At 46.8% G+C, this 15,654-nt stretch overlaps 1 protein-coding gene across 1 annotated transcript in view; it reads left to right on the top strand.

The window, feature by feature from the left end:
* Positions 1-4,547: 4,547 nt before the first annotated feature.
* The window catches only part of PCSK2 (proprotein convertase subtilisin/kexin type 2), a 101,002-nt gene continuing 89,895 nt past the window's right edge, over positions 4,548-15,654 (top strand). The window contains exon 1 of the mRNA XM_040553141.1: positions 4,548-4,929. Within this exon, the coding sequence (XP_040409075.1) occupies positions 4,735-4,929 (195 nt within the window). The 5' untranslated portion in view covers positions 4,548-4,734. The remainder of the gene's footprint in view (positions 4,930-15,654) is intronic.

The following is a 15,654-nucleotide window of genomic DNA, read 5'->3' as shown; positions in this document are numbered from 1 at the left end:
AAGTGATGGCATGAGTCATTTCAGCCTGGTTCTTCATTCCTGTGTCTGGTGGCTGCCGACTTGCCTAGGTTCACATACCTGAAATATGAAGTGGTGCCTGCTGTAACCCTCTCTCTCCACTAACCACATTTAACATAACATACAGCAATCAGAAGCCATTAGACTGTAAATAATGCGGTCGTCGTTAATGTATTTATAACAGTAATATTCCTGCAGTAAACAGCAATGAAAATGTTGAGATAGGTATTTTTATGCAGGGCAAGTGATCTCGAAATTATCAAAGATAACTACCCCAACCTCTTTAACCGAGAACCTCCTCACAAAAACACCAGTTTTGCTCGGCTTCATCAATTTGCAGTCTTTTGAGCACAGTCGTGCTCAAATGGCCCAGATGTGTTTTACGAAAACCCTCTGCAAGACAGTCATGCCTGACTTGGCAATCAGCCCAAAGTGGAGCAGTAGTAGCCGTGCTCTCTCTGGGCTAATTTACTGTGGTCTGCTTTGCTTTCCTCACCTGGGTGCTGCTCAGCATCAAAACAAGCCGGTGTAAAGCTTGCTCTTAAATGCTCTCACAAGATGATCAACAGCAGGGCTGCCACACAGACATAGTCTTAGCGTTCTTGTTCTGGAATCACTCTGAAGTGACTTTAGCTGAAGTGGCTTAGGTGAAGTGGGTCAAAGGGAAATTTCTGATAGCATTGTACTCTGTTCTCCTCACACCGTACATTTAATTACACAAATACTCTGGTGTTCTGGATATGCAGAGAATACAGGGATCTACTTGCTTTTCTTCAAATACATCTGCTAATTTCCCATCCTAGTAACTTCTAAATATGACTGTCAAGCAATACTGTTGCTCTTAGAGCCATGTTTTTGTTTTTATAAATTAGGCATCCAATTCTTCCCTTTGAAATCTCTCCTCATACCCTTTCAGCCCCGTTTCTGTTGCTCCACATCTAAGTATTATCCTTCAGCCTGCTCCAGAGTCCAGTTAAAGCATGGTGGTTGCTCAGTTCACTGCCTCAGGAAGATAGGTTTCAGGGAGACTCAAACTTGTGCAAAAGGATGTTCGTGCGTTTCACTCATACCTTGCGAGATTCAATTACTGCAACATTCTGCTGCCACCTCCTCAGGATGCTACTGCTCGCACTCCTGCTAGGACAACTGGTTGAAGATGTAAGCAATGTGAATCTTGTTCTTAGGACTCAGTGACTTCCATGGTGAGAAAATGAGTTCTTCCACCTTCCTCTGACATACTGGCCTTTTTGGCATGGTATCTTGTGCAGTCCTCAAGGAGAGAAACACCTCCTATAAATGTTGACCTCATACTGAATGCCAACTACTTGTAAAATAGTCACAGGGATATGATTTAATGTTGCTTAACTATGTCGCCAGCAACACATTTGGGAACTAGAAATGTTAAACTCATTTTATATATATATATATATATATTTAGCACTGTTTTAGTTTTCACTGGTAAAACTAGTAGTCTTGTTTGTTAGCCTTCTGTTAAATGAGCCAAGATTTATGGGGAAACTTAGTCTCTTTTACTGAACAAACTGATGCTGCTGGGAAAACAATATGCAGGCTTTTTGATCCATCGTATCTACAACATTGCTTGTATCTGGGAGACACTTGATATTGCACGACATGTTGGTGAATAAATTGGATACAAAATCAAAATGGCATTTGCGAAGCAGACTAAAAACTGATTAAATGCTTAAGTATGATTAGAAAGTGGGAATCATTGCTGAGGTTGATTTGTTTCTGGAGATGTTCCAGAGGACTGGGGCCAAGAAATGATCTTTGTAAGACCTTGCTAAATCCAGTACATCAATGTATATTCATTACTGATAAAGTTTGTAGGTTAAAGAAGGAAGTCATAAACCATAAAAGGGAGGAGCGCTGACTGACCTGGATTATTTGGAAAGCTGCTTGCAAGTAAATGACATCTATTCATCTATCTATTTCAATAAAGTGGAGTTTTATATATATATATATATATGTATATGTATATATATATATATATGTATCTAGGGACAAAGATCATTGGCCATGCTAAATGTAATAACCTGTCCTAGAGAGCAGCAGTCCTGAAGAGGGCTTGAGGTAGAAGAGCAGTGTGTAAGTCAGCACGGGTACTCTGCTGGGCACTAGGGAGTGTCTGCAGAAAGGAGACTGAACGGGCTCCTTGGCTGATGAAACTCTGGGTACCCAGCAAGGACAGAAATGTGATGCACCATCCATTTAGCACTGGCCTGGCCCCTGCTGAAATATCTGGTGCAGTTATAGCTCACAGAACAAGGAGATTTAACGGGAATTGTTGAAGAGTTGGAAAATGTGCCTTACATGAAGAGACTCAGGGGGCGCTAGCTAGATGCTTTTTCATCACAGCCTTGAAGTTACTATTTGGAGAGGAGAAGTTCGGTAAAATTTCAGCACTTCAGCAGACAAATTCATAACAAAAACACTATCTAGATGTCAATGTGGGACCAATTAGTATTTTAAAAAGAGGCAGAGTTACAATTTGTTTTTACAAATGGCTGAAAGCAATCACTTGGAACATCTCCACAGTGGCTATAAAGGAACAGTCTTGATTTTTAACTCAAGTTTTATCACATTAAGGAAAAAAAAAAGGAATATGGGCACAAGCAAGAATGAATAAAGTCCTACAGCTTACATAAAGTACTAGGCTAGAAATCCCAGTGGTCACGTCTGGTCTAAAACTTCTACAATCACAAACTCAAGATGACCATTTTTGTGTGAATGGCATCTTTGAACTGACTTTTCCTGGAACGATTCAGATCTGACTTTTTAACCCGATCTTTCCTAATCTGATCTCTTTTTGGGGGCTTTCTTTAACATAATTAGAGCTATCGAAGCTCAACGTTACGAGGTTTACAAGCTAGAACCAGTTGGCGCTATCTCCTCACCACACACGTTCTTCGGCAGCACTGACTTGTGGAGCCGTACCCTTGGTTGGCAGTGGGAGACATCGGGAGATGCGCTGTGACTGCTGTGGTCACGCTGCTCACCCAGATCCTTGGCACGGCCCTGGGTCCTGCACGTGGCAGGCTCTTGTCTTGCTGACTGATGGAGCCAGGAGGGCTGCTCGGCTGCCTTTGTTATTAATGGGCCTCTCTCTGCGGGCTGGCAACAAAACAGAAAGAGGCACAACAAGCAAAGGAAGATTGGGGGAAGAAAATATATAGAAAGTCACAGGAAATTTTAAATCAGAGAAAATCCCTCCCTGCTGCTTCTGTTTTAATTTCCCTCAGCTTCTGGTCACGAGGAACAGCTGAGGATGGAAACCAGTAGGGCCTGCCTTGGCTGGCGAGCTGTCGCCAGCAGGTGTTGCTGATCGGAGAGCCTCGCCAGCCCCAAGTCACCTGGAAACCCGTCGCAGCAGGGGCAGCCTTGGTGCTGGGGGAGGGTGTGCTGAGCATTGATGGAAACACCGCTCGGCTTTAAGAAATAACATATAAAGTTGTTTTTAATAACTGCATGTGCTGAGAATAGGTACTAAAAGCAGAATTCTATTGACATAGGCTCTTAATGAGGCTGCAAAGATGTTTTCCTTCTCTGCCGTGCGATTTCCAATGTTTTACTTTTCCCTGGTGTTTGATTTTTCCCCCCAACGTCAGTCATTCATTTACAGCACCGCTGTTGATTTAAATGGGTTTGGATCAGGCTCCAAGTTACCATTTCCCTTCTGTTTGAATAGGGATTTTCTTTAATCCAGAAGAAGGAAATCAATAATTTGTCATGGCAAACTGATGCTCATTTGGATTCACAATCACGCGGTCAGCTTTTCTGTCATTTTCTAAAGCATTTGAGGATAACGGGAACAGACTCCTGCTTGTGATTTTTGTTTGCCTTTGTTCCCCGGACTGCTGTAAGTTGGGTGCTCGGCCAGGCCCTTTGGGGCTGGGTTCCAGCAACCCCGTGGCTGTGTGGTCGCAAGGTGGCCCTGCCTTCCCCTGCTCGCTGTGTCCCGAGCCCTCCCCAGGGGACCAAGCAAAGAATTCACTTTCTGCAGCCAAATCACCGCCGCCAGTTGCAGAAACAGCCCGGCACACACCTTGCTGGGAGCATCCCTACTCCGTCCCCTCCCTCGGAGCCGTGAAAGCAGCGGGTTATTTTCACAGCACTCCCCTCCCCTGCCACCCCCGGTCCCCGGCTGTCCCACCAAAGCTCCCCGGGCCGGTCCCTGCCTCCCTGTACCCCCCAACCCCCCCGAGGGGCACCCCCTGCGTGCCCACCCCGTGTCCGCCCCCCCGGGGGCTTCCCCCGGGCACCTCCCCGGGCACCTCCCCAGGCACCCTGTACCCCGTCCCCCTTCGGGGGGTGCACCCCTGAATAGGGGAGAAACGGAGGGGACTGTGGGGGATTGGGGGGGCTGTACGGGACCGGGGGGGCCGGCTCGGCCCCGATTGGCAGCGCGGCGATGTCCCCTCCCGGCGGGTGCCCCCCCTCCAGCCGCCGCGGAGCCGGCAGCGCGCTCCCGCCCCCGGAGCAGCCCCCGCAGCCTGGCCGCTCCCCGCCTCCCGCTCCGCTTCGCCCCGTTCCCTCCCGGTGGGGTGGTTTGGTGTGTGTGTGTTTTTTTTTTTTTTTTTTCTTTCCCCCCTTTTTCTCCCTGCTTTTTCCCCACCCCCCGGCTTTCGGCCGCTTCCCCGCCTCACCCTGCCGGCGCCCTCCCCGCGGCGCGGCGGGCTGCGGGTTAGCTGCGGGGCCATGCCGGCGGGGCCGCCGCCGCTGCTGCTGCGAGGCGCCTTCCTCCTCCTCCTCCTCCTCCTCCTCCTGCTCTTCCTCGGCTCCCCGGCCCGGGCTGCCGTCTACACCAACCATTTCTTGGTGGAGCTGCACGCCGGGGGCCAGGCGGAGGCCGAGCGGCTGGCTGCGGAGCACGGCTTCGGCGGGGTGCGCAAGGTAAAACCCCGGGGGGGGTGCGCGGGGAGGGTGCGGAGCAGCCGGGGACCGCTCCTGGACCTGCCCGGGGGTGGCCCGGGGACAGGGAGGGGACAGAGCCCGGCCGCTCCCGGGGTCAGGGGCAGCGGTGCCGGAGCCGCTGCGACCGCTCCTCGGCAGCTGCCCGGGCTGGGAAGCCGGGGTCCCCCCCGTGCCTCCCGTTAGTTCGCTGCCCTGGGGCTCGCTGCGGGGGCAGCCCCGCCGAGCTCCCAGCCTGCGGGGCCGGGGCCCCCCCGGAGCCTCCTGAGCCGGGCTGGAGTCGCAGCCGCCCCGAGCGCCGCCGAGAATTGGAGCTGCATCTCCATGGAGAGCTCGCGTGCGATGTAAATGGAAGATTTCTTGGGGGGTTGACACTTAAGTTTGTGAGGCTGGCGGCTTCCTTCTTATCCCTGTTGTTCTCACGGAGAAATAGGGCGTCCCCAGGCCAAAGAAGCTGCTTGGTGTCGAGCCTGATAAGCTATCGGTGCCTGCCACTAATTAACACAAGTTGGGAAACTTCAAGTGCTGGTGGAGGCTGTTTGGGCTCCCGAGGAAGCCCCAGGTAGCTGCCGTGGCAGGGAGGCTCTGCCCGGCTCCTGGGGAGTCCTGCTGCCCTGCAAACCTCTCCGTGTAGGTAACAAGCAGAGCCCTAAATACTTCAGGGTGCAGTCAGACCTGGGGGAGACAGGGAAAGGCCGGTGGAGTGCCCTGGTCCGGACAATTCCTGGAAGCCTTAATGCCCAACAGCACTCGGCTGGGAGGAGCGTGGAGGGAAACCAGGCTGTGTGAGCATTCCTGCTGCTGCTGCTTGTTTGGTGCTTTTTGGTGTGTGTGTGTGTTTGTTTTTTTTTTTTTTTCTTTGGTAGTTATGCAATGAGAGACTGCTCTGACATCTAAGGAAGTGAATGGGAATTGCGTGCTGAACTTGAATGAGTGAAATGATTTAAGCCCTTGATTTAAATAGATACAGGTATCCCTATCTCAAAAGCATGTGAAGTGAGACTCGCTCCCTCAGGCTGCCTTGTCTCAACTCCGCTGGGAGCTCATTAGAGAAATGAGGACAAGATCGGTGCTGCTTTGACCGCAGCCAGTTCCTGCTGCTGCTAAGATGCCTTTGTTTTGGGCTGACAGCCTTGTCCTGGTAGTGCTGGAGCTGTGCTGCTGCTGCTGCCCTTGGGAAAGGATCTGTTGTGGGGATTAGGTCTTGTTACATGAAACTTCTTAGACGTGGCTCTTTGGTCGATGCTTTTCCCTTCTTATTACCCTCTGTCAGCACTCCCTCCCTCCCTGCTATCCTGGGGATATCAGTCTGATAGGGCCTCAGGAGGAGAGGAGGGTACCTTGCTGTAGAGCTGAATTTCTTCTTACTTTTGCTAGATACTCAGAAATGATCCCGTGACCCATTCGGGGAGGAGACCGGGGTTTTGTAGGACGAAGAAGTGCTGCTTCCGGGCTGTGACAGTCCTCTTCCCTCCGCCATGCCCTCCCCAGGGCTCCTCAAGCACGTTAGGAGGCATACGGATTCCTCATGGAAATCAATCTTGGAGCTCGTCCTGGCGAGAGCTGGAGGGAAGTCCCTCGGGTGTGTGGGAGGAGAGTACCCGCTGCCCAGTGCATGCCGTGGAGGGGCTGTTCCTGCCCTGGGTGGCTGTAGAAGCGAAGCCAAGCAGAGCTGTGGCGAGATGCGCGTGAGCTGCAGGGGGCAGGGGAGGCTATGGCTCCCGTACCGTGCACATGCTGTCCCAAGTGGTTTCCAGCTTACATCATCCCGGTCCCTGAAAAGCTCGAAAGCCTCCCACCCTGCCCCCACAAGTGCAAGAGAAAATAGCACCCTACTATCTGCAAGGCAGCAATTTTAGGGAACGGGAAGAGTTTGCGGGGTTTGGCGCTCAGCTGGCTGTGTCAGAGCATAATCCATTAGAGCCTGATAGCAATCTGCAGGGGAAATGGGTAATGGGGCTTGGGAGGCGATAGTCGGGCATCAATAAAAGCTTGTGCCATCTACTCCAGTGTTTCTTCAGTACTGAAGAGCCTCCTGATCTGTTTTGCTGTCATCAGGCTTGTCTGGCATCTCAGCTTACAGTCTGCAGACTCAGCTTTCATGGTGGTACCGACAGTGCGAGAAGTTGACCGTGGACACGCATGCGTATGGAAACAGAGCTGTTAGTGGCACCCTCTGGGGAAGGACCATGTGTAGACAGATACACTGCCCGTGTTTTCTGAAAATATCAGGAAACAAATTACACTGCAAGGAGAAGTGATGCTTTGCATGCTTCAACCACGTGTGTAGCTCGGGTGATACACTGAGTTATTTATCTAAAGGCAATCCAGTTACCCATACCCATACTGGAGAAGAGCTGTAACTATCGCCATTGTTTCAGTGCAGGTACTTTCCCAGCAGGGCCACAAGGGCAGATTGAGCTCTTGTCCGGGTGGATTTAAGATGTGGATGAGAGGGATTGCTTTTGTACTTGTTGCGTATCATAGGTGTGTTTTAACATGACCTCATGGGAGCTGATTGTTGAATTACACATTTTTAGTGCACATGGCTTTGCCTGATAACAAACAAACAGCACAAGTACATATCACAGCTACTTAATAACGAGATTTCTGCAGGAATGCGAGAGGAAACGTTGCCTTGAAGATTAATATTATGAACTGCGCAATGCGCTCTCTAATTGATTTCTTGGCTGAGTTTCCTACTGTTGTTCTAAATCTGCTGTAAGATTTCAGGTGGGCTGAAATGTGGGCTTTAAATTCAGCACCTGTTGAACTGATTAAGGAGGGCTCAGTGCTCACGTAAACAGGTGTCTACATTTAGATCTACAACCCTACCGTGAGACACAGTTTCAAAAACATTGCCCAGTTTTTCCTTACCCTTCCTTGAATTAATCCCCAATAGAGGCTTCTGTAGCTCTAATTGTGCTATTTGATTTTTTTAACATTTGCCATTTTTCAATCCATTTGTACATGCCGTTAATTCTCTATATTCCTTGTGAAACAAATACCGTGATAAAGCATGTTCCTTTGCTAACGAACACGGTTAGTCTTACCATCTTCAAGCAGTCAGGAGGCAGTCTCCTAATAGCTACATAGCTACATCATCTTAAATAGTGAGAAATAGGAAAGGAACAACTTTTTTTTTTTTTTTTTTTTCCTTCTGGCGTGCTTGCCACCAGAAGACGTTTCTTAATGCAGGCTGAAAAAAGCCACAGTTTGATCTTGCCCTTGCCGTTCTTAATTCCTTTCTACCAAGGGGAGTTGGAAGAAGCATTTGGAAATGTCTCATAACTGCAGATCAGAGTTTAGACATCTCTTTCCCTTTCATCAGCAACACTGAGGCCGATACAGTCTACAAATTGCGACCGTAGCTAAATGTTCCCCTTCTGGTAGCACTGAGGTGAAGGATTTTAAAAGGTTGTCATTCAGTGGCCTTAGATTTTACAGTGAAGACCAAACTTGGATTTCAAAACATAAGGAATCTCATGTGCCCTAAATTTTCTCTATTTTTTTTCCTTGTGATATTTATCACCCGGTCACCTCTCCCTCTAGATCTTGCAAAAAAACAGGTAACTCTTGCCGGTGTGACTTTTCTGCTTCCCATTTTTGCTTAGGAGGCTGCTGGTTGAGGACCAAGTTTTCTGGAGCTGGCCATGAATTTCTGGATGAAAGACCATGAGCTTGGGTGTTTTTACATTGCATAAACACAGATTTATTGAAAGCAAGACCTAACACAAGCCAGATTTCTTGCTTTGGTAGCCCCCATCTTCTGCATCTAATGTGGAAACAGATGCTGCAGCAATGGGGCATCCCATGCAAAGAGGCAGCTGAGAGCCCAGCCTCCCACATGGGCCCACTGGAGCCTGAGGGCTCGAGGTCAAGCCTCAGACTGCAGCGTTTCCGTGCACTAACACGTTTAATAATGAATTAGCTTTGTGTCTTCTGCTGGCCTAGAGGAAAAGATGTTTGTTTGCACAAAGCAATTCTTCATTATGGCAACAGAAAAACCTTTTTAGAAATGGAAGGTACAATGTAAATTTTGTAAGGAAACCAAAAGCTTTAATTTCCTAGGAGTGTTGCGATTTTGTATAACTAAGATAAGAAAAAGTAAATTTCATGCAAATGCTAACAGTGCACTAAGGAGTGTTCCAATAGGTCTCCTCACCATAAAGAAAATGCTCCAGTTTCCAAGAGACACTCTGAGCTGATGTGTTCAAATTAAGGGCAAAAAGCAATTAACTACTAGGAAAAGTTTGATCCTGCTGTGGTAAGGCACGCTGCTGGGAGATGATGGATGGCTTTCCAGAAAAACCCTGCCAGGCAGGAGCTGAGGAACCGCGGAGAGAGCAGCTGGGTTTGGAGGATCCTTGTGGGTTCCTTGTGTGTGGAGTGCAAGTGGCATGTCAGTGGGGCCTGGCTGTTACACCTGAGAGCAGTGCTCGTGGAATTAAGTCAGAGTTACATTGTGGTAGTAGAGAGTTTGCTTTATATGTGGAAATAATGTATTCCCCTCAAATCGGTGCTTTTTTTTTTTTTTCTGTTATTTTGCATTCTGCCTTGGATGCAGAAACAGCCCCAGGAGCAAGCACTTCAGCTGGCTAAATAAAAAAATCCCACGTTACTTAAATGTACTTGCTTATGCATGCGAAAGCTGTAAGCTATCAACACAAAGAATGTAAAACACATACTCAAGTACATCCCCAAGCCAGTACCTGTCGAGCTCCTCCTCTAGCAGGACCCAAACCAACTCCTTGTTGGTGCTGAGCCTTCTGTATGAGGTTTAAAATAATTACCTTGTCAGCTTCTCGTAGCGTTTATTCCAAGTGTAAAACAAGAAGGTCAGACTCTCCTGCTATAGATCCCTTCTGTAATTGCTCTATTACTGTTTTGAATACATGGAACAATTCTGTTCCTTGGCAAAACACGCACGTTAAACCTTACCTTTACAGATAAGTTTGTTTTGTAAAACTGAGCTACAGCTCAGTAAACACAAAGATACAAAATTGCAGCTGTTTATAAAGCTGCCTGCATTTATAATTTTATTTATTCCATATTGCCTGAACTCATTGGCAAAATTGCACATGTGGTAGAGACCCAGGAAATGTGCTGCTAGTAATTCTTTTTTCGCTTGTTTTCTTCGTGCTGCAGCCCGACTGGGGATGTGCGGTTATTTGTTTTCATTTAAATTACATTTAGCTTTGCCAGTGTCAAGGAGAAAAATAGAAAGAGAAAACATATGAAGAAGAGAGCCGTGTTTCCAGATGTTGTGATCCCAACACCAGAGCAGCATGGTGCGTGCCAGCCTGCAGCCTAGCCCAAGCGTTGTCCCATGAAAGCTTGTCGTGGTGCGCTGTGGAGGTACCGGGGCGGCTTTCGGCCACGAGATGCAGCTCAGGGTGTGAGGGCCTTATGCTGCTGAGGAGCATCGGGGCTTAAAGCTTGGATGCCAGCGGTGCCTCCTGCCTCGTGGAAGGGAGAGCAGGCTCCTGCCAGAGCTGCCTGCACACCAGACCAGAGCCAGCGCATTCAGGATGGCGCAGCACCGCAGGACCCAGAGACTCCTGGTGGTCCCCAGCTCACTTCCTGCAAGTCCCTGCTCTGGGGAGTAAGTAACGTGAGGGAGCCACCAGCAGAGCAGCCATAAGGAGTTCTTTGTTGAAATCTCATGGCAGGAAACAGCCTGTTGCCCTCTGGTGCATCTCCTCACCCCGGTGATGCTCCTTTTCCTAGTTTTGGGAAATCCCTTTAAAGTGTCACATGCAGAGACATCAGCTCCCTGTTATTTCTCTCCTTTGTGAGCCTCCATGATGGCATGAGGAGGTTTGAGCCACAAGAGTAGGTTCAGGTTTTGCACCAGGATAGACAGGTTTGGCATATGGGAAATGGATCTCTTGCTTTGTTTCCTTTGCTTCGGGTCTGCCACTTCCTTAGCTATTTCTGACCCGTGCTGTGGAATGTGTAGTTGAGTTGTATTTTCATGTTACCAATAGATAAACAATGATTATCTATTGTATATGGTGTCACTGCCTGTGACTACACCACCCTGCTGTCAGCCTGGCATCTCCTAGTTCTGCCCAGGTAGCTCTCTTGCAGATGACTTCCAGGCTCTCTCTGGTTGCTCCATCACACAGGTATATTAACTGCCTGCATGCGTTTAACTTTAGGACCCTGTATGCTGTGTCTCTGCCTAGGACTATACTTGATGCTGTCATTCCTCTGGGCAGGGTCTCCAGGCGTTGAGAGCAGCCGGGTGGCCATTTCTAAGAGGTGATAGGGATATCTGTTTCTATTGCCTACACCAAAGCCAAATTTGTCCCCAGCCCTGAGGCTGCAGGGCTGCACAACAAAATGATAACTGCTTTTGCAAATAGTAAGCTGTCTCGGAGGGTTGGTTTTTGGTATCAGGCCAGATCTTATTGCTGTGTGACAGCCAGAACCAGATGGTTTAGGTTACTCTGCGTGAGGTAGAGCATTTTGTTTCTAGCTTGGGTGTTCAAATCCAGATCAAATCCCTAGACCAAAATAAATAAATTGTCAATCCTCTTCCAGCTCAAAGTGCTTCCATCTGAGTACCTGCAGCATCCTTGGTATCTACTTATCATCAGGCAAATGGTCCTAGAGGCTGACTGTGCTGCTAGGCTGGGTTCTTCCAGAAAGCACTGAGGTGAACTGTGGGATTTCCACGTTTATTGCAAGTGACCCGTACCCTCATCCATCTTTAGAATGACTCCAATTAAAATTAATCTGTGCAACTCAAGTTCCAAATGCTCGTCATGAAGCACTTCACAAGAAGTTGCAGAAATGCATGGAGAATTTGTTGGTAGATAGTTTCAGTTAGTGAGCCATGAGACGTGAGCGTGTTTGTGGAAAATTCTGTGAGCTGGAAATCAAGCCGAACCGATAAAAATGAGTGATAAATTCTGTCAGCTCTTATTAAAATATTATACCTAGGAAACCCTCTTGTGCAGGTCAGTCTGTAGGACGGGTGGCTAGTTTCCACAAGAGCTGCGGTGACTGACCCTGCTGTGGTGTGTGGACCTGAAGTCTACCTTGGTCATGCGGTGTTGTCCTAGTTGTTAGAAAGCCCTGTTCATTTTTCTTTTCATTTCAACTTTTTCAAATAATTAAATGGGTCAGGTCTCTACAGGACGCTGGCTGTGCGGTGGCTATAAATGTTGCCGCGAGCAGCACAGTGCTTCCATCTATCACTGGCCTCTGGTGGGAGGAAGCCGAACTGCTCGGCTATTTGTTAGAAGGGGATTTCTCCAAGTAACCCGAAGTCGTCTGCTGTCTTGTTGCTCTTGCTGTGAATCAATGAGAGCTCTGTGTTTAACTCTTGTAAGTTCGTTGGAAAAGCTAACCCTCCACCACTGAAATGGAGCTTTTATTTCAGCTCAGAGCTCCTGGGCTGTGCTTTGGGACACAGCGAGCTGCCGCAGGGAGAGCTGAATTCGGTACTGTGAGAAATTCAGTATGGCCACCTCAGGCAGTTTATCAGGCAGCATGAAATCCAGCTAGGACATGGAGTTGCTCAAAAGGCAAACTTGACTGAGCACTGTGTTGGGCAGGTCCTCTGAGCTTGTACCTGAAAAGGGACCATCTGCACACAGGGATTATAAACTAAACTAGGTGGTGGTGGCTCTAGTTTGCTCACTCACGAAGTGAACTGGGATGTAACGTTCTTTGTCGTGTATTATCTTCTCAAACAACACTTCTGTGTAAATGTTACGTTCTTAACTACTTTGTCCACAGAAAGCAAATGGAAAGAGTGACCTCAGTGTTTGCATCAAACCAGTCAGCAAAAGCGTGTTCCCAATACTCCTGACTGAACTGGGTTATTTGCTTACCTGATGAGTAAAAGGGTAACATGTCAGACCTGCTTTCTCCTAGAGCATACAACCACATTTTGAAAACCAAAGCCCAATAACTATATATTTACATATTATTAAGTAGAGAAACTTGCGCTCTATTAGAAGGGTATTCGGTATCAAACTGGGGCTAAACAGGTGAATATTTTAGATGGGTAGTAAAATAAAAAAGGAGGGGGGATATAGGCTCCCCTTTCCTGATGGCAGAGGATCCTCCTTTCTGCCTGTCCATGTTTTATGAAACACAAGTGAAATTAATTGGTGTCTGAAATCAGCTGTACAGCTGATCACTGCCTTTGTCACTTACTGCGCAACGCCGAGCGCAGCAGAAGCTTCTGCTTGAGGCTTTTAGCTACAGCCAAGACGTGGTGAATTCGCTGTAACCTTAACCAGTCCCCACAGGGACCTTGTGCTTCCCTGTGTCAATTAATTTTAGAAATGTGTGCCAATGAAATTTAGCAATTTAGAAGTTGCTCTGAGCCAGTCGTAACACAATCGTCAATTCTGAATTTGGGTGAAGTATGACAAATAGGAACCTGAACGTGTTTGCAGGTTTGAAAAAATCACTTGTTAACATCAGTGGAATGATGGTTGGGGGTCTGGACATCATCTGATGTTTGATCTTCGCAGCATTTCAGCCTGTTAATTTTTACATTACCATCTAAGCCCCCAAATTTCAAATAGACTTTTCTTCTATCGGTTGTAAAACCATTCAATTTCTCATACAACTTAAATATAGTTCAGAATAAAGCCCAGACAGAACAGATATGGATGTTTTTCTCTCTTCCTTCTGATGGGATTAAGACACTCAATTTCCTTCTGTAAAATCCCTTTTCTTCCCTTCTAACTGAACATATTTTATTCACATTAAATATATCATACCTCGGTAGAGAAGCCAGTATTCCAGACTCTAAAGGCTGAAACATGCTAAGTAATTAATTAAAAACCTATATTTGCCTTGCCTGACTGATGTAATAAAGAATGATAACATATCAGCACATGCTGGATTGACCACAATTTCTGCCAGCAATAAACTTTGTCATTTGTCAATTGGCAGTAACGAACAGTAAAGAGGCTCATTGCACAGCTGGCTGAAAGGTCAGGGAAGTAGGTCCTGGGAGGAAGGGGAAGAGGTGGTGGTGCTCTTTTCCTTCCCTTCTCAACAGTACCACTAACTTCAAGGCAGATTTGGTTCTTCCTTTATGCACCATCTAATACAGAGCTCTTGAACCCGCTGAGAGCAGCGAGTTGCAAAGTGATGACCATGCTGTGGCATGCTGGAGCTGAGGTGAGCTGTCTCCAGCTCACAATGGTGTAACGGCCTAATTCATATCTGACGGGGTCTTCAAACAACAGGGATTAATGACCATGACTTTCCATTAATGTAATCAAGAACTTTACAAAAACAAGGAAAACAGCAGTGCCCCCAAATTCCTGGTTTCCTTAGCTCCACTGAAAATATTTTTCTTAAAGCTTCCTTGAACTGCTATTTTCAAGCCTACTACCTTAAGTCTCTTCTTTTAAAAACAACAACAAAAAACAGCATGCCCTCCTGTACTTTAATGTGACAGTTTTATTTCTGATTGTTGTCCATCAGCTTCTCTCCCATAAAGCATATATTTTTCTCCAGGAATTGATTGTTTCTCTGGGAACTGGGAGGCTTCTTCAGTGTGGTCTAACAACAGAAACCTCCCTGCGAAGCACTTTCTATCAATCGGCTACTGCTTGTCAGCCTAGCATTAAACAGACACGGAGAAAAAAGAAAAGAATAAAAGGTTTGTATAGAAAGAGCTACAAATCTTCCTTAAGTGTTGGGAAGGACTAGCATCTTTGCATTAGTGCAGTTCACCTTTTCTGTGCTTTCTTGAGTCGTTCTTGTCAGTAACCAACTAATTTTGGTCTGCGCTGCTTTTATAGCACTACTTCATTAGAGTTTGAGTTCATGACTTTGCTTTTAGGTGTTACATTAGCTGAGCACTTGCACACATTTGTCCTACACGCTTTGCTGCATGGACATAGATTAAAAAATAATGCTGAAGTGCTTTGCTGAAATTCAGGGTGTCTGTGAGTACCCATGTCTTGCCCCTTCTCCATCTCTGAGATGTAAGTATCAGTAATCTTCAGCAGGGGCACACTCTATCTTAATGCTGTGTTTCACAAATAACAAACTTCTATTTCATGGTTTTATGTCAGTGATCTTAGAGCTGATCTTACACCAGGTCCCAGTGTGACAAGAGCAGTCAGTCTTTTTGGCTACGTGCTTAAAAGGACAGAGAGATGCATTGTAGATCAGGAAGGAGGCAAAACAACCTTTGCTAGTACTGCTAATTGCTGTCAGCAGTATTGGACCAGCTTTGTTAGAAATATACCATGGTAACTTAAATTTGCAGACTGTAACTAAGTCAACTTATTTATTATAATGTGACTTTTCCCTAAGGCAGTTGTGCTGATATGAAGAAGAGATTTCTTTCCATAATGTATTATTTAAAGATATTAAAATATTAACTAAATACCTGTTGCCAAAGAGGTACCTGATACATATGTTTAGACATACCCATTAATATATGTGGACAATGGCACTTGGTGTTTTATAGTTTCAGTAGTGCTGTGCAAACATTAATGAAATTAATCCCATCAATAAATAAGTAAACAAGTACTTATTAGACCATACCATTTTACATGCAACTGAAACAAGACAATTACAGCTGTAATTGCCTGAAATTCTACAAATAATAGTAGAAACAGGAGTTGCCCAGCATCTCGGAAGCTCAGATTCTCAGAGCACTGGCCGGGGCTGAGCTGCAAGGAACTGAAAACTCACATCCTGGGTGTCTTAGCA

This window comes from Cygnus olor, chromosome 3, assembly GCF_009769625.2.
Source record: "Cygnus olor isolate bCygOlo1 chromosome 3, bCygOlo1.pri.v2, whole genome shotgun sequence".
Classification (NCBI taxonomy): Eukaryota; Metazoa; Chordata; class Aves; order Anseriformes; family Anatidae; genus Cygnus; species Cygnus olor.
This window is presented reverse-complemented; position numbering and strand designations above follow the sequence as displayed.